The 27,958-nt window shown below is 33.0% G+C and overlaps 2 protein-coding genes and 1 non-coding gene across 5 annotated transcripts in view; 1 reads left to right on the plus strand and 2 right to left on the minus strand.

The window, feature by feature from the left end:
• LOC143198219 (uncharacterized) overlaps positions 1-27,958 on the minus strand; it is a 376,811-nt gene that overhangs the window by 208,577 nt on the left and 140,276 nt on the right. The gene's annotated exons all lie outside the window — the stretch shown is intronic.
• Positions 1,405-27,934, plus strand: LOC143198222 (putative inorganic phosphate cotransporter). Of its 2 annotated transcripts, none has more exons than XM_076407342.1 (8): positions 1,405-4,135; positions 4,191-4,330; positions 12,981-13,293; positions 13,352-13,569; positions 16,331-16,480; positions 16,539-16,671; positions 27,354-27,592; positions 27,669-27,934. In XM_076407342.1, the coding sequence occupies exons 2-8, from the start codon at positions 4,220-4,222 to the stop codon at positions 27,834-27,836; spliced, it is 1,332 nt and encodes a 443-aa protein (XP_076263457.1). In that variant the 5' UTR covers positions 1,405-4,135; positions 4,191-4,219; the 3' UTR covers positions 27,837-27,934. The 2 variants fall into 2 exon arrangements, with proteins under 2 accessions (XP_076263457.1, XP_076263456.1); XM_076407341.1 differs by having other exon boundaries at positions 1,405-1,958.
• LOC143199208 (U6 spliceosomal RNA) lies at positions 9,379-9,485 on the minus strand. The gene has a single exon (XR_013006382.1). It is a non-coding gene; the product is annotated as a U6 spliceosomal RNA (small nuclear RNA).

A 27,958-nucleotide genomic window follows, 5' to 3' on the forward strand; every position in this document is an offset into this window, starting at 1 on the left:
GCAATATTACATACAATAATAGAACACTTGATATAATAATTTAAAATTATTGTATATTGGTTGTTCATATGTCAATATAAGTCATTGTCATTTTCCTGGAAGTAAGTATTTTGAACGTAAAGAAGTCGCATAATATTATCTAGTAGTGTATATATTATTTAAGTTCTCACAAAATTGTCAAGATTCAGGTAAAGAAACTTTACGTTTTTGTAGAGATTGATACCGACCTTATAAAATATAATAAGCTATAATAAAATAAAGAAGCTTTCTTTTCGGAAGTCAAAATATTAAATAAATATAAATAAATACCAAATTTAAATATAGTACTCTCTTATTAGAATATGGTAAAAAGGTATGCAAAAATTTACGGTAGCGTTAGCAATGCAAAAGAAATTGCAATGCATCGTATAGTTTGTAAAAATGAAATAAAACTGCAAAAAGTCGCGGTTTATGGTAGTAGCTAGAGCAATAAAACCGCTCACATTTCCACGGATTACTCTCAAAATGAGAGTCTCGTTCTAGACTTGGATGTTTGTAAACGTTTACGGTCAAAATTGTAAGAATTCGACTCTAATGATCATATTATAGTCTTCCCAGTCAAGCCAGTAACAAGAATGGGTAAATTCTTCTTTATTTTTCTTAAATGATATCACCCATTAGATATAAAATAATTAATAAATTAATTTACAAATTAGTTTACCAAAATCTTTTTTGAAATTAATCTTAAAAAAATTGCGTTTACCTATTTATTTCATTTAATCAAATGTGCTTTTGTAAATCACTTCTTGACGCAATATATAAGAAAAATAATTCCAGTGTTTAGTATTAGTGTTAATTGATTAGTAACAGCCCATGAGACGTTCTAGGTGTAATGGTAGCGTCATTCCAGTCATTTACAATCAAAATTTTCAGACCAAAATGGACTTTATGAAAGTGTTATTGAACTACGCTTTATTGACTGGGAAATTTTAATGCACCGACAAGGCTTGACCTTGCTTCGTCACTACCTCATTGGATTATTACATTATAATATGATTACTACCACTTACTAGAAATACAACACATTATTTATTAAAGAAGAAACTAGAAATAATAGCATACATTATTTCTTATCTAAAACACTTTCATAAAATATGTCATTCAATATTATCATCATATGTTATCAGCAGCTTAGTTTCTTTAAACGAATTTAAATAACAAGCGTATTGTTAATACTTTATTATCACAAATGTTGATATATCAACGGGGAGAAAAGCTTTATAATTTTCTAATATAATTACTTGTGTTTAATATTTTAAGAAAATTACTAATTTTACAGTATATACGCATTATAAAACTTAATAATTCATTATTTGTAATAGTTACTAACATAAAAACTAGATTAATTTTCCTAGAAATGGTTTATATTTGAGGTTAAGTTTTCTCTTTGACTATGTTATGTTACGTGGATATTAATAACACTGTAATGTGCCACATACAATTATGTTTATAAGCATATAAACATCCAATAGTGTTCTCTCTCAGTGCCATTAATGTTTTTAAGATATTGTTTACTTAATTTCTTAAAAGATGTATATAAATATATCATGTGTATGCACGTGACAAAATTTAACCTCGTTTCTTTGATAGTCTCGACGCTTAAACAGTTTCATCGTAGTAGGCGGTTGATAAAAATCACGCAAATTTAGATTAAAATTTGTCAAATCACCGTGGATTCCTTCCGAAGTAATTTGAAGTGGCCGCAAAAATATACATAGTCTATTTGTTTCCATGGATTCCCGACAAATTACGTTTATTCGGTAAAGTGAAGTCGTGCTGAGTGAGTGATATGACGTAATTTGCATTCGAAGCGCAATCTATTTCCTGAATTAATGGTGAAGGTGTTTGAATAATAAAATTACGAAATACAGTGGTCTGTTTAACAATGATTCGAGGTAGCAGTAACTATAGAACTGAAAGTAAGAGGAATATATATTGTAAAATATATTATACTTAATTGTAAACGTTTCCTATATGGTCTAGAAGTTCGAATTCTTAATTGTATCTTGTGTCTGAGTTCGAATTTAAATATCAATATAAATATAATATAATTATTAGTTTTCTCGATATTTCCTTGCTGATCAGTATAAGCATATATAATGAGTAGAGTAAGGTAAACAAAAATAATTATGTCGAAGAATCTATTAATATCATTTGACATGAGTTCATAAATAAAGAAACTACATCTCAACGTTCTAAATTGATTTAATATTTTAATGTTTGATTAGAAAAACATTTGCAAACATTTCTTTGAAGTCGTTTAAGTCGTCATCCTCGATACAGATACTCTCTGCGCAAATATTTCTGTAATCAATCTAGTACAAATGGAAATTGATGAATTTTATGATGTAGAGTATCAGTGGTAGGTGTTTTATCTAGAACTTTCACGTTTTGGTATTACGGTTAAACCTTTTTGATGTAGAATGGATTGTAGTTTTTAACAAATAACATAACTGTGACTGTTTTAATATTGTTTACCATAATGTTAGTATATATTTTTTATAATAATTTTCAAAGGATTTTTTATTGCAAACTGAATGAACTATTTTTGACATCTATTATAATAAGCTAAAGCATATAAAATAATACTAACGCCATTATTAAAAACGATCATAAAATAATAATGAAAATGATTTTATATTTAAAAATTAAATTTTATTAATTAAACGTATAATATAAATGTTTATTCATATTTAGTAATATTTGGTATATATATGATATGTTAAGTATAATTAATGATAAGAGAACGCAGCTGAGATTACTGCATTTTATAACAAGTTATTAAGAGCAATTAATTTCAAGTTGCTATAGAACAAATGGAATGTAATAAAAATATCGGGCTTGAACTAATCAAAACCATATCCTTAGATAATTGTACTACTCTAAATAATAATTTTTCGGATTTCGTTTAATCACAATGCGATAACAGGAATTTTTCTTGCAATTATCAAAATATTTTGTTTCGGAAATAATTCTTTAAAATATCAATTGGAAGCATAGAAAGTGCTTTAATTTCATGAAAATGTGATCTTTATGGACACAAAAAAAGAGAATAAAAATTGTTACTATAAAGTTAAATCCCGAAACATAAAATGCAATCTGTCTATTTTAGATAGTAGACGAAAATCTATAAGGAGTGTGAATCGATTGTCGTAAAAATGTATGTTTTATTATCTAAAATAGGCATTATTATTTTCCAAAATGTTTTACCTCTACTACCTTTTATCAGTTCTTTTGTAGCATTTTATTTACATTCCGACGGGTCAAAAAGTGTTTTGTTTATTAAAAGGCTACTTTTACTCTATCTTTATAAATAAGTGCAGCTCAGTCAGATTATGTGATATTAAACAGAGCTAGTTTAGTGTATGTAATCAAAAACACCTATTTTACCTTTTACCACTAAGTGGTTTGTTCTGTTTAGGCTTTGTCTTCTTTAGCTCATTATATGAATGCCGCCTTTTTTATGTTTAGGTTTTTCCTTTCCTCTGCAGTATCTCCTTGATAAATGCGTCACACTTACATTGCCTTCTGGCCTTTCTACGTTCCATCTTTATTCCCAGATTATCTCTGCCTGCCTTCTCTCCTCCATGCATTATAAATGTTCCAGTCACTGAGATGTCTCATTTCTCAGCATTCTTCTACTGGTAATATTGAAAATTTTCATATATGTTTCTTATTTTTTCATGATTTGTTGTATACTTCTCATGATGTTCATCATTGTTACATCTCTACTGAGGTAGTTAATTACTACTTCTTGTATCTTGCTTTTAATTCTCGTTGACAATATGTCATATACTCACGTCTCACAACCGAATGTTAGTTATATTTTTTACTAATTACTTTTTTATTTATAAAGAAGCGCAAATTCATAGTTTTCCAATTCTGTACTAATTTCAATTTTTATTCCCCATGTTATATTTTTCAAGAAGTGAAAATGCCATAAAATAATTAATTAAGAGCCTTGGCACAAATGGAGAATTTTTGATGCGTTATAAACTATATACTATCCTATACTCTACTATACTCTATATTTTTAGCAGTTTCTGTGATTTTAGTTTTATAAAACTTTGATGTAGGATAATATACGTATTTTCAGGTATTAACAACAATTAATTAATTTATTATGTAACATATTTTTCGTTTATTTTTAGATCGATGGATCAAAGTTCGATATATTCAAATGGCTTTAATGTTCCTTATGATGGGTATATCTTATGCCATTAGAACAATATTATCAGTAGCTATAGTGGCAATGACTGATCCAGAGGCTTCAAAAAATGCCGATGTTTTAGTAGGTATAACGTATAATTATTTTTATTGATTGTATCAATAAAGGTCAATTGATTAGATGACATATATAATGATATATATTTTAAAAATGTTACACATCTAAATTCTTTTTGAGATATGTTATTCCAGCTTGTAGAGTGCAATTTACCGTTTTACCGTTTCACCGCCGAATCAGGACTGTGGTAAGAAACCCAATAGGTCAAGGGTATTTTCTAATTTTGGTATGACTCGGTTATGGCACTTTTCTTAATTATAAATCAGTATACAACATGATTGCGGTAGCGGAGTCGGAATGGAGCGAATTAGCATATTTTTGAAGCACAATGTATTGATTCAGGATCATCCTCAATATCTTATTTTCTAACACTTGCAGTTTTTTGATCCTGGTGGGTTCGAGGAATCCAATCCATACTTGCGAACCATACCGAGTAATATAACCGACCATAACCGACCATTTTCGCGAAGCGTACTGGAAAGTCATTAGCGGCCTTTAAAAAACGACATAATTTTCAAGAAAAAGGAAATATTTATTTATTCAAAGTATTGGGTAGTTGATTTATGGATGCCATTTCAAAACACTCCAAAACCATTTATAGGTCCAAGTGCTGCTCTGCAAGCGCGTGTTCCATTGATGTGAAAGCTTAAAAGTCGGACGGAGCAAGGTCCTTGACCGGTTCTGCTTTATGAGACGGTGCGTTATCATGCTGTAAAATCACTTTACGGACGTTTATTTGATCAATGTATGGTTCAAACTAATCATTTGTGTGTCGGTAGCGATAACTATTAACTGTTTCATCAGATTTCAATAGATCGTAATACACCACGCCACTCCGGTCCCAGCAAACAAATATCATTGTCTTGCGACTAAAACGATTTGACATTGGAGACGATCGGCCGACTTTGTCGGATTGTGACCGTAATTCTAGCGCCTAGGGTATTCAAAATAAATAACAAAAGTACTAAACTTTTTATCACCACCCCTCACTATTTGATGCAGAAATAACTTCGAGTCATCCCTTTGAAGTAGCATTTAACAGAAGATTTTTCGATTTTCCCTTTGCCTGTCACTCAATTCATGTGGCAGCCATCTTCCCATATTTTAGATTTCCTCATTTCTAGTAATCGGTCGTTAATCGTTTCTTTGGAAACATTTAACACTGCTGCTAACTGTTTTAGAGTTTTGGGTTGGGTTTTTATCCTGGAATTCTTGTACTTGTATATTGAATATGACTTTGACTGGAAATTATTGGTTTTCCAAATATGTATCTAGTTAACAAGATCATTAGGAATTCAAAGGTTTAATATCTTGAATAGTAAACCGGGATGTTACACTCTTTCGAAGGTCCTAGTTAAATCCAAGAACATTAATTGATAAAACTGAATGAATAGTACGGTTTACTTCGCTCGCTTGTCTTGTGAGTTTGGTGGGTGAGTTGACGAGTATTTGTCTCCAAATCGAAACTGCCCGTCTTGGATGTTGTTTTTCGTTTTCGCAAATTCAATGAGAGCGTAGAGAATTACTCTCTCGAAAATTTTTGATAGTTGGGTCAGAAGGCTGATTGGAAGGTAGTCGCTACCATAGTTAGTTTTTTTCGGAATATCAACAATATGGGCGTGTTTCTAGAGAGATTTTTGTAGAAGAAGTTTTTCTAGAAGAAAATTTGTGATGTTTGTTAGCTCAGTGAGTTATTTGTGAGGAAGATTTCGAAGTTATCGAATAATTACACCGTCGGGACCCGGTGCTTTTCAGGGAGTGAGATTTTAAATGTATTACTGTTTCGATCATTTTTGAAGTTACAAGGTACCCTAGCAGAAAGTCAAGTGTAAGAATATTACATTGGTTATCGCATTGATGACGTCTTGATTTTCACTGGCATGGTTGGCCATCTGAGATTGAAAAACTTTGCCAATATCCGGCTCTGCCAATCTCCTGATCTGTATCTGTAAATTGCTGATTGCTGTCTGCTTTTAGCGGAGGGAGATCTGTTTTCGATCTCCCTCATAATGTTTGGCCTTCTGATGTGAGGATGTGATCAATCCAGATTGAGAAGCATCGTTCACCATTCCTCCCCTCTCCAAGCTTTTACCGCTTCCCCGACATCTCTGATGGTGCGATTAGCTATTTTGTTTTCTGGATCGAGAAGAGTGAAATGAGATCTGTGAAGTAGCGCATTTCAATCGTCGATGAGGTTTGGGAGTATACATTTTGGATATCACTAGTACGCTTAAAGCGTGCTTCTTCGATTTGGTATTCGTGATTTCGCTGGGTATTGAACCCGATTTAATTTCTGATAAAATTTCCAGTCGGTTTTTCTTTTTATTGACATAAATGGGGATTCGAGTAATTTGTTATCCCCAACAGTTGGTAACAGCGGGAGATGGTCTAAATCAAGTTCGCGGAGAACTGATCGATTGACTTGTTGGTTTACGTCTTTCATTAAGACGTATTCATAAAGAAATAAATGGATGGCTGTAGTATTTCCCTGCGTAGATTCGTTAAGAGTGATGTGTCCCAAATTTAAGGTACTGCTGAAGTTGAGAATGAGGTTTTTTTGTGAATTTGAGGATATACTATTTATAGACCTTGGGTTTGGATCCATTATTTTGTGGATACCAGGGATAGCCTGGGATATATATGGGGTATGAGGTGGGTTATTTGAATCCAATTTAGGATTATTATGTGTGGCCCATTAATTTGGTATTGTAAAAGCGGGTATAGAGGTGATGGCATTTGAGACCGACTGTAGTGTTCCTAATTGGCCTTGCCTTGCATCCTGAGTAGTACGCGGGGTGTGGTTTCCTGCGGTATTTTGATGGAGCTTTCTTCTCTTTTCTATGTTCCCTGGTGTGGTATATATTTAAATTATTTCCTTTAAACAGGTGTTGTTTTGGCACTGGATTTAAGTTATCTTTAAGTAGCAGAAATATGTTAAAAATTATGATATTCAGATCATTTCGTTATATATTGCTTCCTTTGTATTACTATTATATATAAGTACATACTAAAAAATTCATATGTTTTGAGCTTGGTATTAAGCTAAACCTTTTAAATTATTTTTTATATTATCTTGTTGATAATGTATAAAATTGATAATATATTATAGTTGATAGGTAAAATTAGTGATACTCTAATTAGTTTTGCTTTATTTTATTTGCTCTTGTTCCTTTCTCTCTTTTAAAGTAAGTTCTGTGACTGTACCGATACTACTATTTTAATTTTTTAATAGAATTGCTAAAATAATATCTAACACAATTTTAAATGTTGAATCTCTTTTAAGGACTAACTAATTATCGTTGTTTAAAAAGTGTTTAGATGGATGTATTTCCCTGTTACTTCTTAGCGTTTTCTTTTTCCAATTAATTTCTTTCGATTAAACCTATTGCTTAGTATAAATGGTTTATGGTTTATGATACTTGTGTCATTGATTGGGCACTGCAGTCAGTGGGACGGTTGTTCGTTGTCGGATTTTACACGGATTTTGATCATATATTTTGTGAATGTATTAATTTTAATTATATTATCCGCAGTATTTCATTATGTTTTTGGTAATTTTTTTGCAACATTTTGAACTTATTTTCGAGAAAATGACATTCATTTTGAATCAAAGGTGTATATGTATTTTCGGGTTCTCTTCAGCAGGGGTGGGAAAACGTTGGGTAATGTAAGTGTTCTCAGGTTTTATGAGTCGTTATGTTGTTTCGTTATATATGCTCTCATAAATTGCAATAAACATTACCTTCTTTCTCTTGACTTAGGATACTACGGTTTCGTAATGAATATGAATTCCATTTCGTAGCAATATGTTTTCATTGCTTATATACAAATAAATTCATAATTAAATCATTACATTACTTATTCTAGAGGGTGATGCTCTTCTTTAGTTTGTTATTAAAAGATCGAATTGACTTAAGCTCTATATTAAATTTAAAATAAACTAATTTTCAATTGCTACATTATAATGATAATTTTCTAGTCGGTAGCTTTTATTAGAATAGATTAGATTGATTAATTAAAGACCTATCAGCCTCAAGGACTATTCAGGACCTATGCACTATATATATTTTAATATTACAGAGCAAACAATATAAAGAACAAAACTAAAAGAGCTTATAATTAATTTAACATAAGTATGAGAATAATATGGAGTGAACAGTTTAAAAGACATAAGTAAGCAGTAGTATTCATCGTCTATTATATATTTTGGAGTATTCCGATGGCAGCCAAATACTTCATCAGTTCTTCAATTGTAGAAAGTCCCAATTTAGTTGATCCAGTTTTGTATAAAGTGTAGTATGATATGTATTCCTCCAGTACAGATAGTCTTAAAAGTTATCCTTCTCTTTTCCCAGCAAGATGATCGGCTCTTTCGTTACTTTCGATTCCCATGTGGGTACCATTACGAGCGCAATGTTTAATTCTCGAATGTGCATTGTCAGTGGATAATGAGCCTGTGCCGATTTTATGCTTTCAAGAGAGCTCATGGAGTCAGTAATGATTACCGCCGAGATCAATCTGGACTGTCTTGAACGCATTTAAAAGCCTGATATATGGCCAGCAATTCTGCTCGTCAAAGAGGGCAATTTGTAATGTTCTTCCTTCAACGTTGATGTAATGCAGCTCCTGTATATTCATCGTTTTTAGATCCGCCTGTGTAAATCTGATGGTGTTTAAGGTATCTTTCATAGATCAATTGTTTGAAAAGGGAGCGTACACTATAAGAGTTAAGAGTGGCCTTAGGAAGAAATCTCATTGAAAGATCAATGGCAATAGGTATGTTCTGCCTGGGAGGTATTTTATTTGTAAATTTACAGATGATAGGTATTTCCAATGACTGTAAGCAATAGCCTTTGTATGTTTGCTCTTTTATTTAATACTGCGGTTGATGGGGAAAAATGCCCATACTGAGATAACCCCGGCTTGAGTTTTAATGAGCCTACGTACCTTAATAGCAAAAGTTCTCGTCTAGACCTTAGGGAAGAAATCTCCGCCTCACAGAGTAAACTATCAATTGGACTTGTATCGTATGCTCCTAGAGCAATCTTTAGTAAAAAAATGTGGAACGCTTCAGGATTTTGCGTGTCATCCTTGCGCAGGGGCCATGCTAATCTTCTCTGTATCATTCCAATTTTACTATATGTACCGCCGAAGCGAGTACGGTAGGTTTTAGGAATTGTTAACTATTCAAAGCGCATCAGCAAAGTCATAACGAAGATTAATGTTTTCGGAGAAAGCGTTAATCTGTTTCTAAGAAATGAAGTACCTATACATAGGTTATATAGCGCGAATAATATGCCATTGAATATTCTAAAAAATCTGTGTAATGTGCGAAGGCTTTATGTGATTACATTATAATGGCTTCGTTTATATACGTATATTAGTGAAACGCCAGGATTGTTTATATAGTCGATTCAATAACTCGCCACAGCTTTTCAATAACATAAAATCGTTTTAATGAAAATAAAAAGTTTTAGGTTTAAACCCTACATGTCATAACTCATATGTGTTTAATGCATATAATATGGAGGGTCCGCCGATTGGTATTTTTGAAGTGCATGTAATCTGGATATTGGTAACTATATCATGGCACTGATATATTTATTATATTTTTATATTTTCAACCTCTTTAAATTTGGAATTATTCATCTTGTGATGAAGTGAAAAAAAGGGAGGAATACTCAGGAATTATAGGCCAAGAAAGAATTGACCATAGTCTTTTAGGAGGCAAAAGCTTTTTCATGAATATCTTCAGGCTAGTAACATAAACAAGCAAGTGAAGAAGCAAGCAATGAAGTGACACTGACTGCATTTACAGAATAATTACATTATTTTATATATAAGATAAGGGGCATACCATACCGCTTTAAAAAACTGTCAGCAAATTAAAGTAAAAGCTGCTTAAAAAAATATGAACTATCTGACCTGTCGGTTCTCTCACTATTAAAAATAATCTTTGAAAATGTAGCTTTAATAGAAAGGTAAAACTTACTCCTATTTTAGTGAAAAATAAAGTCATTTTTAAAACTAGTATTTTAATTTATTATTAACTAGTTGATATTATTAACTAGTTAATCCCTAGAATAGATTCCATTATCTCTAGATCTAGAATAGAATACCATAGAAATGGCATTGGACGATTTTTTTATTTGAAAATTATCTGTATCTCTGTTTTTGGTTTTCTTTTTTTAACCACATTTTATATTGGTCATATATTATTATATATTAACGGGTATTGAGCAATATGTTATCTATTGCAAATATAATAGATCTTATGATAACTGCAATAGATCTTAAACCAATAATAAATCTTATTAAGACATTTGTGAAAAAACAAGAACACAAGTATTTCCTATGAAACACATCCATTATTACTTCTATCTGACCTTTAACGTTGTTTCGACAGAAACATCCTACCGACATAATAAATCTAAGCGATGAGTATAATCTATTATTTAATGAAAAGATGACCTTGAGACGGGACGCAAATGGATTTGAGCACCGGTTGAAACCCCATAGCGGTAATGGACCGAAAAAATCATCCTCAAGGGAGTAGAAAATGTGGTCAAATTTATACCTAAACGAGATACAGCTTGATTAAGATGTCGGTTTTGCTTTTTATTTTGTTGCTTATTTGGTCAGTTATTATGAATCTCTTTTTTTCTGTGTTTGCGTAATATTGTGTATATAGAATAGAAATTGGCGAATAGGGGGGATTTTATGCGACTAGTTTCTATTAAATGATGTCAGTTATTACGTTATACCACTTAATTTATGCTGTCAAATTAAACAAATTTTGTACTAGTTCGTGGTTCCCGCTAATATCAGGTTTTCAATAATTTTTTTCGGTTTTAAATATATTTTATTGCTTGATAAAGTCTCCCTGAGTTTGCATATTATTTTGGTCTTGCTTAACTTATATTAAATGCTTGCATATTGATAAGTGCTACCTATTGGTGAAAATACCAAGTATAAATATAGATAGCTGTTCAACAATCTAATCTAAATGTTCGATTGTGTTGAAATTTTTCTACATAAAATAACAGTCTTCTGTTTAGTGTTGTTGAGTTATTTATTATATACTTACTTATATATTCTTTACTATTTCCACTTTACTAAGTCCGCCAAATACTTTTGAAAACTTATGCGGTTCTGTTATATTCCACTTGCTTCAACGATCCAAAAATGGCGATTTTGATGAACGACAGAAAACGGTCTAGATGACCGAAAATATTAAATTGCAAGACTGAAACGACATAATATGCTATTTCGAAATGTTGTTCGAAATGTGTTCGAAAAAAGAGTTTTCTCTGTGTATATTGTGGTTAGTGATGAAAATGCATGGCATAATCTAGGAGATCTATTGTCTACATCAACACCGGAACTAAACATTTAGCATGCAATATAAAGACTATAATATTTTTTGGACTATAAAGTTTATTTGATCTGTTTTTGGTGTAATAAATAAACTGTAGTACATTACGAGCTGCTAAACCCCATCTTACTGCAGATGTCAATTGAACAGTTTGAATGACGTATTGCAGAAAAAAACAGAAGCAGTAGGGTGTATATATCTTCAAGAAATATCAATTTTTTTCGATATTTTTTCACAGAAATATCGATAGTTATAAATGGAAGTATCGAACTTTTAGTTGTAAAGTAAAACATCGGTATTAAAAACCTGATATTGTTGATGGAGAGTATCGAATTTTTGATTTGGGATTTCTTCTCCCGGAAGTTAAGTGAATTTTGCATGGTTTGGTGTTGACATTTTTTGTTGTCTATATGTCGATATACCGATATTCTTTTTAGTTTCAGCTAATGCAGCAAAACAGTTAATGCACGTCATAGATAATATCTAATATATTTTTCCTTCTCATTTTACCATATTTAAAAAAAGAGAATGCTGTCTGATGCGTCGAAGCATGAAACCGTTAAATGATAATTAGAGATTAAAAACGGACAAACATTGTAAACCAAAAACCCAATTTGATGAGGCAACATTATAACGTGATCCCATTATATATTTTAATGACATTCTTTGACTGTTTTATTGGACAGGCTATATATTAAAATATGAACGCAAGGTGTTATCGAGAAAAAACGATTCAATGAAACTTATATTTTTTCTGAATCACTGTAAAAGTCGAGGTCGAATGTGAGTTTGTCAATAAAGGTTGAGGTTAAGCTTGTGATGAAAATAAATCTTTATTTTCAAAATGACTTGAGGTGAACCAATCAGACACGGTACTGATAAGTCACTGTAATAGTAGTGCCTCCAATATAGGTGTTTATTTCAGTAATGACCGATTCATATGAACTAAACCTCTCACTGGCCAGTTATTTCTTCAGTTTTGAAAAGATAAAATAGCTACTGCGGCCTAAATCTAGAAATTATGCTGGACGGGGTAACAGTTTGAAGTCCAATTTAATGAACTTATTGAACGACAATACGAAGCGACACTGCGAATGCGTTGGGTCACACACTATACATGCATAGGTAGCAGTTGAGGGCAGCTCTGATGCATTTAAAGTTCTTACTGTGCAGGAAATTCAAAATCACTAATTTACCAAACTGTCTGGTATATGAAATTCATAATTAATTTTTATTTTACATTTCATATCACTATTTAATATTTTCAATTATATTTTACAGACATTCGACTGGAAAAACACAGGCGTTGTTTTATCCTCATTTTACTGGAGTTACGCAGCGTTACAGTTTTTTGCTGGGCATATTGGAATCGCATTTGGGCCTCGTTGGATATTAACTATTGCAATGTTTGTAAATGCATTAGCGTCGCTGATGATTCCAACTGCGGCTACATATTGGGATTACAGTGGGGTTGTTGTATGTCGTCTCATTCAGGGTGTAGCTCAGGGCTTCATAATTCCACTCACTCACAGTATGTTGGGTAAATGGGCACCAACCGAGGAACGTTCATGGTTAAATACTTCAGTTTATTCTGGTATATTTTAATTACTCACTGTTACTATAATAAAATAATTGTTTTTATGTTACGTTAGGTTGTAGCATTGGGACAATTTTATCCATGCCTATTACGGGATATCTCTCATCTTCTTGGTGGGGATGGCCATCCTCCTTTTACTTTTTTGGCATATTGGGATTAGTTTGGTGTGTATTATGGCTGTTACTAGGCGCCGATAGTCCAGCAACACATAGATCAATCAGTATGAGTGAAAGAGTATATATCGAACAATCCCTTGGGCAAGACAATCTAAAGGTTTGTTCTGTATTTAATAATAAAATTTACTACCTAACATTTTAATTTTATGACATAAATAATATATGGGCTGAAAAGTTCCCTAATTTAATTTAATTTAACACATAGTTAGCGTTAGTTTTAATGCATTCGCCACTTTTTCAGTTACTACTAACCTTCAAAAGAATGCTGTTCAATTTTCATATTTGTGAATTGCTGGGCTAAAAGTGACACTACTTTTGTTATTTTCAAAACAATTCGCAAAAGTTCGCAACATTAGAAACAACAATAAAGCGTTGGATTTCTGACTACAAACGTAGTCATAAAGACACCGATGATGCAGAACGCAGTGGACGTCCAAATGAGGTAGTAACACTAGAAAACATTTAAAAAATCCACAAAATCCTTTTGAATGATGGAAAAGTCAAGTTGTGTGAGTTAGCTAACATCGTAAAGATATTAAAAGAACGTGTTAGCTTTATATTGCATGAGCATTGTTCAAAATGGGTGCCGCGTTTGAATAGTGTTGACCATAAACAAGAACGTGTTGACAATTCCGGGCAGTGTTTGGCCTTGTTTAAACGTAACAAACCGGCGTTACGCATCTATATGTAACAATGGATGAAACATCCATACAAAGCATTCATAAAATGTGGATCCATCACTTCACTCCGGAATCAAAACCATCGTCACCTGAGTGGACAACAACTGGTAACAGGCCTATTTTGAGGCTAAAGATAAATCGTTGTACAAAATTGGTATTAAAATATTAGACCGGCGCTGGAATGATTGTATGGCTCTTGATGGTTGACGTTTAAAGCCAATTTTGATTAAAAAAAACGCGCTTTCTTTGTTATTCCCGGGACATTTTAACCCATGTGTTATTCTTGATTATTATTTCATAATTGACCCATATATTATTGTATCTTAATATTAAAACTATATTTTTATTGTCGATTAGTTTTAATAATTTAGATTGACATATCGAGCGCCAAAAATTTTGAATTTATTTGAATATCAGTAAGGGTTAATGTGAAATTTACTACTGGATAAATATCTCGAGGACCTACGACAATTTTCCGCAATATTTCCTGAATTTAATGGATGATGGATCAACTCACATCAATCATGGTATTTCGTAGATATTTATGTATTTTTGAATGTAAATTTGCGCGTTTTAGTGAACTCTGGATGTTTTTAATCTAGCCTAAAATTGAATACTTATATATATTAGACAGCTCTATATTATTTAGATAACTAACGTTACTTTGTTAAATTTGCATTTACATTTTCATATAGTATGTATAAAAGTTGTGATTTTGTGTAAGTATCGAAAAATATTGGCGACTTTTTACAGAAAATCTCTGCCGATTTAGTATTAGATGCGGATTCTCTTAGATTATGTGTCATTTTACTAAAGAATGTAAACAAATTTTGTAAAAGGATGGATATTGAAGATATATATCAAAACAATGAGTCAAAAAATACTACCTATAAAATGTTTTAATAAATTAATTAAAAAATGTATTAAACAAAAATCCATTGAGTGAGACTTGCCTGTCTTCTATAATCTGCTTTATTTACCAGACATTGACTCTTCCGATTAGTACTTGTTTACAATCTGCCAAATTGACAATAATGTATATATTTTCGACATGGAATTCAATAATAAATTTACTATCGAAGTTAAATGGATACTAAATGTTTTTTTTTCAAAATAATTTTTAAATTTTTAAAAAATCCTAGCAAAATTAATATGCAGTTTCTACAACTAAATATTCAATACAAACTAAGTAATAATATTGTGTTATTAAATTTTTCACTTTAAAAAGTCGTTTGTTAAAAATAATTGGTGCAGCGTATGTTAATCAAAATATTTTTCATCATTTTATATATAGTTTTTTTCATTCTTATGGCAATATGGTAATACAGTGTCGAAAGAATACTAAAACACTTCTTTTTTGCTTGGCTAACAATGGAACAGCGATTCTGAAACAATTAAAAATGGCGTTTTCTATAAATTCATGATGCGACCATATTCACTCTTTTTGGATCTCTCCCATCGTAAGTAAAAATTCTGACTTATCAACTCATCTATGTGGAAGTTTTTCTGGTTTTGGCAAGAATTTGCGATGGGAGCTTCGTCCGATAAGTCTTTCAATTTGTAGTTACTCCTTTTAAACCATTTAAACTGAAACTAACGATTGTGATATGACAAAGCAACATCACAATAATTTCCTAAAAGTGTTTGATGAGCTTCGGCAGCAGATTTCTTTAAATCAAACAACAAAACTGATGTTGAAAGTTTAATTTTGAGCGTTCCATGGTTGAAGTATGTATAAACAGAACAACTCAATAATACCTTCAACAAAAGCTCACATCACATACAAATCGTAAGATATGATATCTGTCAGTTACTTTCAAATATTAGTGATTTTATGCCGGCACAATACATTTTCTTCTTATCTTTTTTGGGTTTTAAGGTTAAGTAAGTCATTTGCTAAGAATTGTATTTAAATAAATAGAGTTTGATTATAATTAGTATTTATTTTCTTTATATACTTTCACAGTTCGTAAATCGTAAATATAGATAATCGTGGATATTTCTATGAGTTGTGGATTTATTTATTATTGATTACAAATTAGTTAACATATTTGTTATTCCCATACATATACATTTCTATATATTTTAACATTATATTATTCCAAACCTTAGATTAAGAATTTATAAAATATGTTATATATATGTTACAATATATGCAGTAGTAATTTATTTCTGCAGGATGTTAAGATTCCATGGAAAGCCATTATTACATCTTTGCCATATTGGGCCATCATTGCCGGAGCTATTGGAGAAGCTTGGGGCAGCACATTCCTTATAACCGAAATACCCACGTATATCAGCAAGGTTACCGATATAGATATTGAAAAGGTATCTGGATATTCCGTATTAGAAAGGACTGAACTGTAATATAGTCTTTTGTTCGCAGAATGGACTGTTTTCTTCTGCTCCCTATATCGTCGCCGCTATTTTCACGCTGCTTTATGGCCCCCTCGCTGATTATCTTATTTTGAAAGGATATACATCCAGAAAAACATGTCGAAGACTTTTTCATGCAGCTGGTAAAGTTTTAAATTAAACAATATTATTTATGTTATTTGTTAAGGCATACATATATTTCAGTGGAATCAATAAGGTACCGTTTTATATTTACCTATAGTTATAGTTAGGTGAATCTATTGTAAAAACGTAGTGTGCTCAAATCTAAATCACAAACAGACATCGTTTGGCCTTGAGACTTATTGACAGTAGTTGCAAATGCCAATCTAATTCGAAACTGAACACTTTTAAAATGAATTTGCACATCTCTGGGTATAATAGGGATTTGTGTTAGTAATATATTTTCACTTTGGGACTCGCCAATTAAAATGATGGTTTTCATTCAAATTATTAGATTTTTAATATTTTTAATTAATTTTTTAGTCATTCAAATCGCGTTTTATTGCAGAGCCGTGGTAGGTTTAAATTACGAAGCAAAATAACCGGATTGGTTACTTCAAAACAGGTGGGATCATTTTCAGTTGTCAATTATGCGATAAATTATGCCTGGTAAATCTAATGAGTTTAAAGTATCCGTTGGATAATTCACAGCTTCGGGGCATCGCAAACTCTATCAATAGATTTCTATGACACCAAGTCCCTTTGTAACAACTGTTGTATCTTGAGATTCAATTCGTTGGCGTTTATATTTTTCGCTGCAAAAATATCTCTTTCTGCCAGACATTCATGATCTGGTCAATGACAGCATTTTGGGAATTAATGATTGTGCAGAAATCGGTCGGTAATAAATAAAGTTATTAAATTACTAATTTTGCTATTCGAAAATAGGGGTTGGTGGTAAAAGGGTGAACATTTAGAGTTAAATGTATTTTTCAATGTTACATCATAAAAAAATAAAAATAAAAAATTTTCTTCGAAAAATAAAAAAATATTTGAGGTGGACCACTCCTATCATTTATAAATAAAAATAGATGACGACCGATCCTCAGCCCTACAAAATGTACTTATAAAATTTAAGAAATATAGGTCAAGCTGTTTCGAAGGACTATTGTAACAAATACTGTGACAAGAGAATTTTATATATTAGATATATGTTAGGTAGCTTATTACATCTACTCAGCATATAATTAATTAAAATAATTAACACAGTAGATATTCAAATGGTTAATTAGATAGTGAGCAGAGACTGATTAAAATCTCATGAAATCTTAATTAAATAATAATTAGAGATAGACCAAGTCATTCAATATGTTACTTTTGGTTATATAACTGTGCAGTATTTTATTGGTGCAGTTAGATAAAAAATCGGGTCTAATATATTTTTTGATTTCAAGAAGCAGCTGCGTGCTTGAAAGGGGACTCTACATTTTCAGGAAAGCTCGCCCTAATATATTATCTTGGGTGCTTTTCTCGACAAGGGATTAATGCTCACATATATAACACACTGTTTACAGTTTTACTTGCTTTCCTTCAATATTTAACGTTTATGTTGTAGATAATTTTTATCTAAAACCGTCATAAATAAAAATTTCACCCTCTCCTTATAGCTTTCGAGTTATCCAGTTTCGTTTTAAGAAAACTCCTTTCAAGGAATTTAACCAATCATATGAGGAGCAGAATTTTTTTTTAGGTACTAAACTAATATAGAATGTGAATATAATTTTAATGTTAGGTGCTTGCATGTATTCGTTTTTTTTTACTTTAAAAACGTATTTATTGAGAATAATGGGTATAATATATATTAATTAAGTTATTTTCCATAATGTTTTACGACTGGATCTTCTAATATGGCGACACTGTATTGAAAGAATAATGTTGGGAGCGACCCAAAAAGAAAAGTTTTCCTTGCTGATGTAAACTCAATTCATAAGAGAGGATTGTCCGTGAAGGCGCTTTATTTGGGGGAATGAGAACCTTTAGCGGCTTGAAGAACTGCTTTTTGGGGGGATAGTCTTCGGGGTTACGTGACTGGGTACACCTCTGACAGCGATCTGATGTGGAAATTGTTGGAGAGAGCTGAAGTTCCATGGAATTTCTTGTATACGGAGAAAACTAACCGTCTTATTTCTGGTCTGTCAGTTTCCTGATGAATTTGAGTATTTCTGACAAACCATGGCGCGTTCAGAGTTTGCCTCAGACGTTTTACTTTGTATTACCTGAAGCTTTTCCACTAGTTCCGGCCTGATAAACCGATACCAAGTGTTAGATTTATATAACACGACGGCTCTGATAAGCAGCTTGTAAAGCAAAACTTTAATCGTCAGAGACAATTTACTTTTTCTGCAGATGAGAGGGTTAAGCACTGTGGTGACACCATAGCCTTTGAAGATTGCTTTATTTATCTGTGTTGACCATATGAATCTACGGTCAAAGATGAGTCCGAGATATGTGGTTTTTAGTCGCCACGGGACTGAGACTTTTTGCACTCTCAGCTGGTAAGCGCGGATGTCTCTCCGATTGTGAAAGATTATGGTCTGGGTTTTTTTGGCGGTTGATTTGCAACCTCCAGAAATTTAACCATTGGACTGTGGTATTTAATTGAATTTGAAGTTTTCGATGAGCGGTATCTACAGAACGAGAACTGACGAAGAACGCTGTGTCATCCGCATATTGGGCGGATTCAACATTTTTCTTCATTGGGATGTCTGACATAAAGAGGTTTAATAATGCTGGGGCTAATTGCAATCTGGGGGACTGTTGCTTTGACTGACTTAGGACTGGATAGTGTATTACCGATCTTTAAACACAGTAAAATTATCATGTCTTCAGGTAAACCTGTTTAAATGGCTTTGTATATTAGGCCGTCGTGCCAAACTTTGTCAAAGGCTTTTGTTAAGTCTAAAAAGACCGCGCAGAGCTTGCGCTTTTTCTTCAGGGCGAAGTGAATTTCTGCTGCCAATCTAGTGGTCTGATGTGCACCTGCACTGAATGTTTGGTTCTGAAGTTGTGTTGTCCGTCTGGTATGATATGGTTCTGCTCAGTGAACCAGTTGAGTGCAAACAGGATCGCTCTTTCAGCAATCTTCGACATTGAACTAGGTAGGCTGATGGGCTTCTAGTCTGAAAGCGAAGAATCTGCTTTTTTTTGTTCTGAATCACGACTATGTGTGCATGTTTCCAAATTTCTGGGAAGTGTGAAGTGTTGCAGCCGCATGATTGAATATATGATGTTTCTTAATTCCGAGAGATTAATAAAAGATTGATTTCCCTGATATTTGGACGCAATGCTGTATTGTAATTGCCTTGAGGAGGTGAGATTGTGACATTTGCCTGCTTGTGAGCATTTTTAATGTAATTTGTAAGCTTGGTAATTGCTTCCTCAATTTGTTCGCGGTTGTTAATTTTGGGGATTGGACCTGTTTTCAGTAGGACCTCTTGAAATAATTTCCAGTCGGTTTTTCGGCTTGGTCTTCCGTACGGGGTTTCGATCATCCGGGAGTCTCCCACCGTCAGAGTAATCGGGCGGTGATCGGAATTTATTTCATCGGGAACTCGTATGTCAATGTTTTGTGTGTTTTAGATTATGAAGAAATCAATTGTTGATGGAAGTGAGTGCAGGTGGTGGTAGTGTATCGGTTCTGCTGGAATTATCAGTCCGAGACCCAGATCCGAGCTCACTCGGTTGATATCAACCTTCGCCTGATTAGCTCGGAGGCTGCCCCATGAAGGGTGATATGCTTTGAAGTCCCCGCCAATAATTTTGGCTACGTCTCCGTCGAACACGGTCTTGAATTCAGAGGGATCGTAATCCGTGAATCTCCGATACATAGAAGTGATTTTAACTGGCCTGTCTGATAGAACAATTGAAATGGAGGTTGATTCAAAAGTGTTCGTATGTGGTGACGGCAATAAGAAATGACGGATTCCCTTTTTAATTAGGATTGCGGTTCCACCACCGTCGCCAGTAGTTGTATCGTTTCTGTAGAATGTATAATTCAGTATCGAAAAACGGATGGATGGTTTGAAGAATGTTTCCAGGAGCAGAAGTATGTCGGTGTTGTGACAAGTCAGTACGTCAGCAAGTTCCTCCGTCTTGTTGCGTACTGATTTTGTATTCCAGGACATGATATTTAGAGATCTGAGGGGCCTAGTGTCCATTCACGGACATGAACATTGCTGTAATTTGCGAGGAAAGCGCTTGGGCTACCTACCCGAAGTTGGCCAGGTTATTAGCGAGTCGCCTACCTCTCCCGTTTCCACAGGCTGACGTCTGGGGTGGAGCGGGCTCGATAAATGTTGCTGGGTGTTTTGACGACCTTGTTTTTGGTGTTTTGTTTGCCGATCTGCAGCTACAGCCAGAAAAGTTGGGTGTATGTGGTTCACCGCAATTAATGCATTTGGCTGGAGATGTCTTTTTTTTTCAGAGACCCTCGTCTCGTATTCCCCTGCGCACTTCAGGTATCTGTGGTTTTTGTGATAGTGATTTGTAAAGTTGATTGATTGGTCCATGAAGAATAATAAGTTGAAAATATGGCGTTCTTCTCTCGGAACCACCACAGTTACAGTAGGAATTGGGTTGCTTTAGTTTATTTTCCAACGTTAGATAAATTTGGGGTGAAACCGAAAGCTTCGGGCTATTTTTTGTGTCGGCTTAAAATCAAACGGTGGAATGCATGGAGCGACAAGTTGGACCGGGTTACGTGGGACTGTCTCTAGTCTAACCAATATTCTAAACCGGAATGGCCTCACAGTTGACCCCAATAGGTCATTATTGCTACTGCATTAAATTTGGGGTTATAGCAACCGCCAACCGGGCAGCCGTTATGGGCACGAGGACCCGGCGAGGGAACAGCTGTTGATTCGAAATATTTAGTTAGTCGAGTTAACACACGACTGGGTGCTGTGCTGATAAGATCGTTGCAATCTGGAAAAGAGGGATATTAGCGGTGACGCGGTGTTAAGCTCCCAGCATGTCAACAAGCTGTCGAACAAGCGTGTTTTCAGAAAAATTTGATCTGAGTTGTTGTTTATGGAAGGATTGATATATGAAGTGCTTGATTTTTTATATGTTAGCTCCTCTGTGAATTTGATTATCTCTGTCTATGGAGCGTTTAAGATTCTCCTGAAAAGCTTATTTTCGAAGTCAAACAATACATTTAAAATAAGCATTAGATCCATAGAGTATGGACCAGATTAACATACGGCAAAATAAGCATTTTATGGAGATTGTTTCTGACTGTTCCCGAATTTTTCTGGATTGCTTTCTGGATATGGGAATGATAAACGAATCGTTGGTCGAAATGGAGATCTAGGTACGTGACGTTATCCAGACATGAAATTGCTGCGGTGTCGATCTTAAGTTGCAAGAAGCGCAGTGTAAGTTTCATATGTAAAATGATAACCTGGGTTTTCAGGCGGTTGATTTGCAACCTTCAGAACTTGAACTATTTTACTTTCACTGACTATTAAAATAATGGCGGAAGACTCCTTAGTGTAACTAACATTTGAAGAATAAATACTCCACTGCCATTACAAGAAGCTTAACTTCAGTATTTTATCTTTCGATAATACTCACGAATTATACTTGTTTAACTCATGTTCATGCTGTAACCGTCATTTTATACGACATGTACTATTGATAATCCTACAGTGTCAGCAATATGATGGACATTATGACAATGCCTTGTTGTTATAAGGGTGTTTTGATATATTTCACCACGTTCACGATGTTAAGAATGCTTGTCTTCATCTGACTATAAGATAGTTAAGTATATGCGTTACCAGGGTACTTTTTTCTCCGTCAAGTTCTAAACCTAGCGAGTAGTTCGAATAGCTAATATTCTAACTTCTGAATCAACTTCTTCGGATTCAACTCATTGAGCACTGAAACTGCCGTTGAACATGTATGCTAATGAAAGTCCTACTGGCACCCTATCAAGCAATTCTGCGTTAGTTAAAGTGTTGCTGCAAAATTGTTGAAAGAAAGTTGACTATTTTGGATGAATGCACGATGGTATGGAAAAAACCATTCGAGGCATAGACAAACATGGACGTAGAAATTTTAATGCTGCAATTCCAACAATAATCGGTATTTAGAATAAACTAAGGGTTTCACTAGAAAGCTAGTTTTAATGTAAAATTAATAATAAAACAATTTCCGTAAAGCAAAGAATGTACTGACTCTGGGGATGGGCCAATGGCGCCATTCTCATTTGGCCAAGACTTGGCCACTACCGCAAAATAATATAGCGGCTTTATTTTTCGTGAAATACCTTACCACATTGCAACAAAGTTTATTGGTCCAATACCTACGATTTGCTGTGAACTATAATCTATTGCCGCGTTATAATTGAATGCCGCTGGATGGGGATTATGCGCAGCATTTCTGCGTTTTTCAGTTCGATTCCATCAATTCCGTTCAGCTTTATTTCGCTCGTCATATTTGTCAGTTTGATATACTGGTATGTATGTTTGACTTGCAGCACTACGAGCTTTAGCGCCTAAGTTGATCCTTTTTAAAAAAGTCAGCAAATTAGTTTTCAAGCTAGAGCGCGTGACCAGCGAAATAAGGAAATAGGGATATATTGTATATTGCATTGCATATATAGCGAAATGGGAAATGTTGGCCTATCATCTGCCAATTTCTTTTAGATTTATATATTTTTAAAATACAATAATTTCAGTTTGATTTTAATATAAATGTATGGCTTATTAAAATACTTTACTTCTTTATTAGATATTTTAAGATACTCTTTTTCAGGCATATGCTAATGTCTATTAATTTTTTCCAACTGTTCACGGAATATGTCGAAAATATTCCTACGCTGGTGCAAAATTACGTTGCCTTAAATTGCTTTTTGACAGCACTCCTGCGCCATGTTGTCATGACGCCAAAGAAAAGTTATTGGCGCTTAATTATGAAGTTCTGAAATACTCGACGTATCGGTAGTCTCGATCAATATAAATTGATTTCCACTGCTTAAATGAGTTAACGATTCCATCGCGTCGAAAAACAAAACTTCCTATTTGAAGAGGCTCCAACAAGTAAAAGGCAAATATTGGAGTTCACTCTTGTATTTACCTTCCTTTAGTACAATTTAAAAATGATAGACGACTATTTGAGACATATTTTTAAAGTTACTATTGTGAAATAGAAATGGTCAACTATATCAGAATAACTGCTATAGTTTGTGGGTAATTTTATTATATTTAGTTATATAATTATTGTTTTTATAAACTTTATCGATAGTTATTTTAGTTTTTATATGTTAATTTAATAGTAACTCAACAAGATTAGTATTTCACCTCAAAACGAACTTAACTATAGTGTGTATTATAGGAATACAAATATTTGAGTAAAAAAAACATGAACAAATTAAATACTCAGACCAATGTACAAGGTCATTCCTAATTGTTGTAAAATCTCATCCAAATTCTTAATTCAACTTACTGTCTCTAGTGTGACTGCATGGATTTTTTATGTATTCTGATAAATTTAGTTTTTGTGCTTTTCCTTTATAACATGATTTACGATGTGTTTTTAATCTCTTCAATCATATGCTGGACTATTTCGAAATCACCATCATGTCCCCATAACATTTCATGCCTGGCTGGGAAGCGATTAAATACTAAGCAATCATTTCTAGACAGTTACATACTCATTACTGCGTTATTGTTATTACTCGATTTTAACCTCTTTTAACATTCCCGATAGTAGTAAATTTGAAAGTTCTCTTTTCTTTTAATTGTGTCAATTAGTTTGACGGCCGGTTAGGGTGTGTTCTGTTATTTTAAACAACTTTTATTTATAACTACTGTTACTCTACTATACGACACTTGTTCACCATATTCATCTTGTTACGATGAATTCGGTCGGTTGGCTTGTTGTTAAAATTAATAAGAACTCGCTGTTCTGATTTGCATTTGCAAAATCTTACATGTACTGAAGCATAAGCGGGTTTGCTTGAAACAGAAAACGTGCACATTTCAAACATACACATATAGGTTGTAAAATATAATCCTTGGTAATTAGTTGTGTTAACTTGGTATTCCTAGAATTATCTAGAGTAATACAGGAGAGTAAATGATTTCTGGCATATGAGTATGTTTTTGGCTATTCAGAAAACCGTATACGTACTTTGTCGGTTAATCGACGAGTGCCACTTTGTTTATAGAGAAGTCTGATATTATATGATTTCCGAGTTGTAATTCTTCCTCGCATTCTGTCATCTTTAATAATTCTTTGAAATGTCTAATTTAATAGCTTCGTCTAGTCTTTCACTTTTGCCATACCTGGGATGTCTTGATACAATTGGCGCCTTTCAAAATAAGTTCCAACTTGGTTTCGGGATTTACTGAATTATGGGTATTTTTAAGCAATACTGTAGATATAGGGGCTCATATTGGCTATGAGGAAAGTCTTTAGGGATGTTCCCGATAATATCGTTCCATTATTATGTGAAATATTTAATGTTATGCTAGTTCTAAAACTACCTTGATGACTTATTAGTTCTCTTAATCTTAATACTGGAGATCAGATATACGTTCCAGGTTATGGTTGACTACTGGCTATAATATTATATAATAAGTCTCCGTTTTCATTGTTTATATCAGAGCCTGTTTATATCAGATATTTTTTGTGTCATATTGTGGCTATCAAGGACCCCTAAATAGACAGCATAAATATCATTTCTTCATAGGATTCTTCTTTCTCCAATTATAAATTGTTAACAGAATTTTATTAATTTTATTTCACTTAAGAGGGTCAAACCTGTTTTGTACCCTATTTTAAAATGTAACCGGATTTTGTCCAAAGTTTCGTCAAGCCTTTTGCGCTGTTAAAGAAATCGTGTTCCTCCAATTTAGTAAAGCAGGTATTACAGTATACAGGAATCTTTTGTGAAATTAGATATCTTGTGAGAAAAGCTTAAAAATTATAGAAAATGTTTAATAAAAAATAAACAAAAAAACTTGTAAAACTAGTTATATAATTTTCTTGCTTTTGAATCACTTTAAGTGAAATGTCAATGCATTTCTGTTTTTTGCTTCTAAGAGAATTTTATAGCTGACCAACTAATGTACATTTTATTAAGCAACCTTTTAAGCATTATTTATATTATGAAATAAGGGAAATAATTGAAATAAATTAACCAGTATATCAGTATATCAGAGTCGTACATTTTTTTTTTGATTAGGTGTACGGCGTACAAGTGTGAGGAATTGTTTGGTATTAACTAGCTTTGTGTATATATGTCAGTTATGCGTAAGGTATAAAACAAGATCTTTTAATTAGAAGTAAAGAACTGAAAGCTTTGGCATAGTTGTTAGTGTTATGTTTGTGATAGATATTCACAAATTAAGGGTGTTTTTAAAGTATGTAATTTAATTCGTTGAATACTTCATATCCACCTTTGCTGATATTACAGTCTGAACTTCGAACTTCCTTAAATTAAGTCAAGGAATGTTAAGACTGCTGATGATTGCTGAACGATTGCCAATACAACGCCAAACTGTCTAATTTTTTCGATACATTTTGTATTTCTTTGATAAGTAAATTTATTCTGCTTAACTGAATGAAATCAAAAGAGAACATGAACAATCATAATCAACAGTTATGAAACCTGTGGAGTTTAAACAGAAAAATAATTTGCTCTAAAATTATGTTCCAGCAACTGCACAAACAATACCATTGAAACAATTCTATTCTAATATAAATGAAATCCTTAAAATATAAACACATCACTCTTCACATCATGTCACTTAACCAGATGCAAAGCCGATTTTCATAAACGTAAACTGATTTGTTATAGATCCAATCCACATTTATTTGTTGACATGCAACAAAAAAAGGCAATTTCATTTTAAACGGACATTCATTAATAAAAAAACGTATATTCATCATAACATTTGGCATCATTTTCTACAACTTTTTCTCATCTTTCTGACAATATGGCGATCCCGCCTAGAAAGGAAAATTTGGTTTGGTAGTAACCCATTTTTGCATTTCTTAAGTATTTCGAAACCGTGAGCCAGCCATGTCATGTTGTATTGATTTTAAGAAGTGTTAATCGCTAACAAGCGGTCATATCAGATGAACATACTTAGTGTGATAGTATTTCCCAAGCTGTAATAGTATAGCACCTGAGCACTTGCAATATGTGTCCAAGTGTGTCCAAGAGGATGAGTCTGGGTCTATTACTGGCTATTGCTGGACTTTTTTGCAACAATACATCGTTTAAATTGCTCTTCTGCTATTGGTAGACATTTGTAGCAATAATTTAATTCGGTTTTAGCAGCTTATAATACACTATGCTGATTTTACCATATGCATACCAAGGTGTTAATACCTTGAATATTCCGCTTCAGTGTCGATAAAGATGGTTCTCCTTGACTAGCTTATGCTATTTTGCGCTTCAAATTGTCATAGTATATTAATTTTTTATCTCCATGGCCACCATACTCCACAGAAAAATCGGTTTTTTTACTTGGAAATCAATGTTAATTGCTTTGTTGAAACAGTTCGAATGGATATTTTCAATTAATGTGGTAGCTATTTTCCCAATTTTTCAATATCTCCCATCACTTTCAACTGTTTGAATACTATCGAAACTATATTGACTTGTAAGTTAGATTACTGGTACTTTTGATTCTCACTAATTGATATCTCTGATAAAAATAGATACAAGCAATTAATAGTAGATCGTTATTTTTTAATATGTTTAGTAGTTTACTTATTTTTTTTTAGTTATTGCTTAGTTATTTAGTTATAGATTTCATTACTTTATTTTGATCAGTATGATTTTTAGGTGCTTTTATACCATCACTAGCTCTTGTATGGTTGGCTTATGAAGAAACGCCTGTTGGAATTGCTATTTTGCTGATAGTAGCTATAACACTAAATGGTGCGATGTTCTGTGGCCACAACGTGAATCACATTGATATTTCACCACGATTTTCTGGAGTTCTGTTTGGTATTTCTAACGGCATAGGACAGACCTTGGCCATATTTGCCCCCCTCTTAGTTGATTTTATCGTCTTAGATGAGGTAAGTTTTAATTCTATAAGTGCCTGGAAATGGAATATTTAAAAAAAAGTCAATATTATTTTTATATATTTTTCAGACAGATAAAGCTTTGTGGCGTACGATGTTCATTATAGCTGCGGTGATATATGCCGGAACAGCAGCCTTTTTTATCGTTTATTTATCAGCCGATCGACAATGGTGGGACTCAGCCGAGGGAAAGAACAACACGGAAGCACAAATAGAAGACAATCCTAAACTAATATAATATATTGTTGAAACTTTTTACTACATTTTAAATTATTATGTATTTAAAATAGTTTGTTTTCTTGTATTTATAATATATAGATTATTGACTTATGTCTACGATGATATTTTGAATTGTTTTGT

This window comes from Rhynchophorus ferrugineus, unplaced genomic scaffold (genome assembly GCF_030347505.1).
Source record: "Rhynchophorus ferrugineus isolate W39M unplaced genomic scaffold, kcgeb_rfMv2 rfM6, whole genome shotgun sequence".
In the NCBI taxonomy this organism is placed as follows: domain Eukaryota; kingdom Metazoa; phylum Arthropoda; class Insecta; order Coleoptera; family Curculionidae; genus Rhynchophorus; species Rhynchophorus ferrugineus.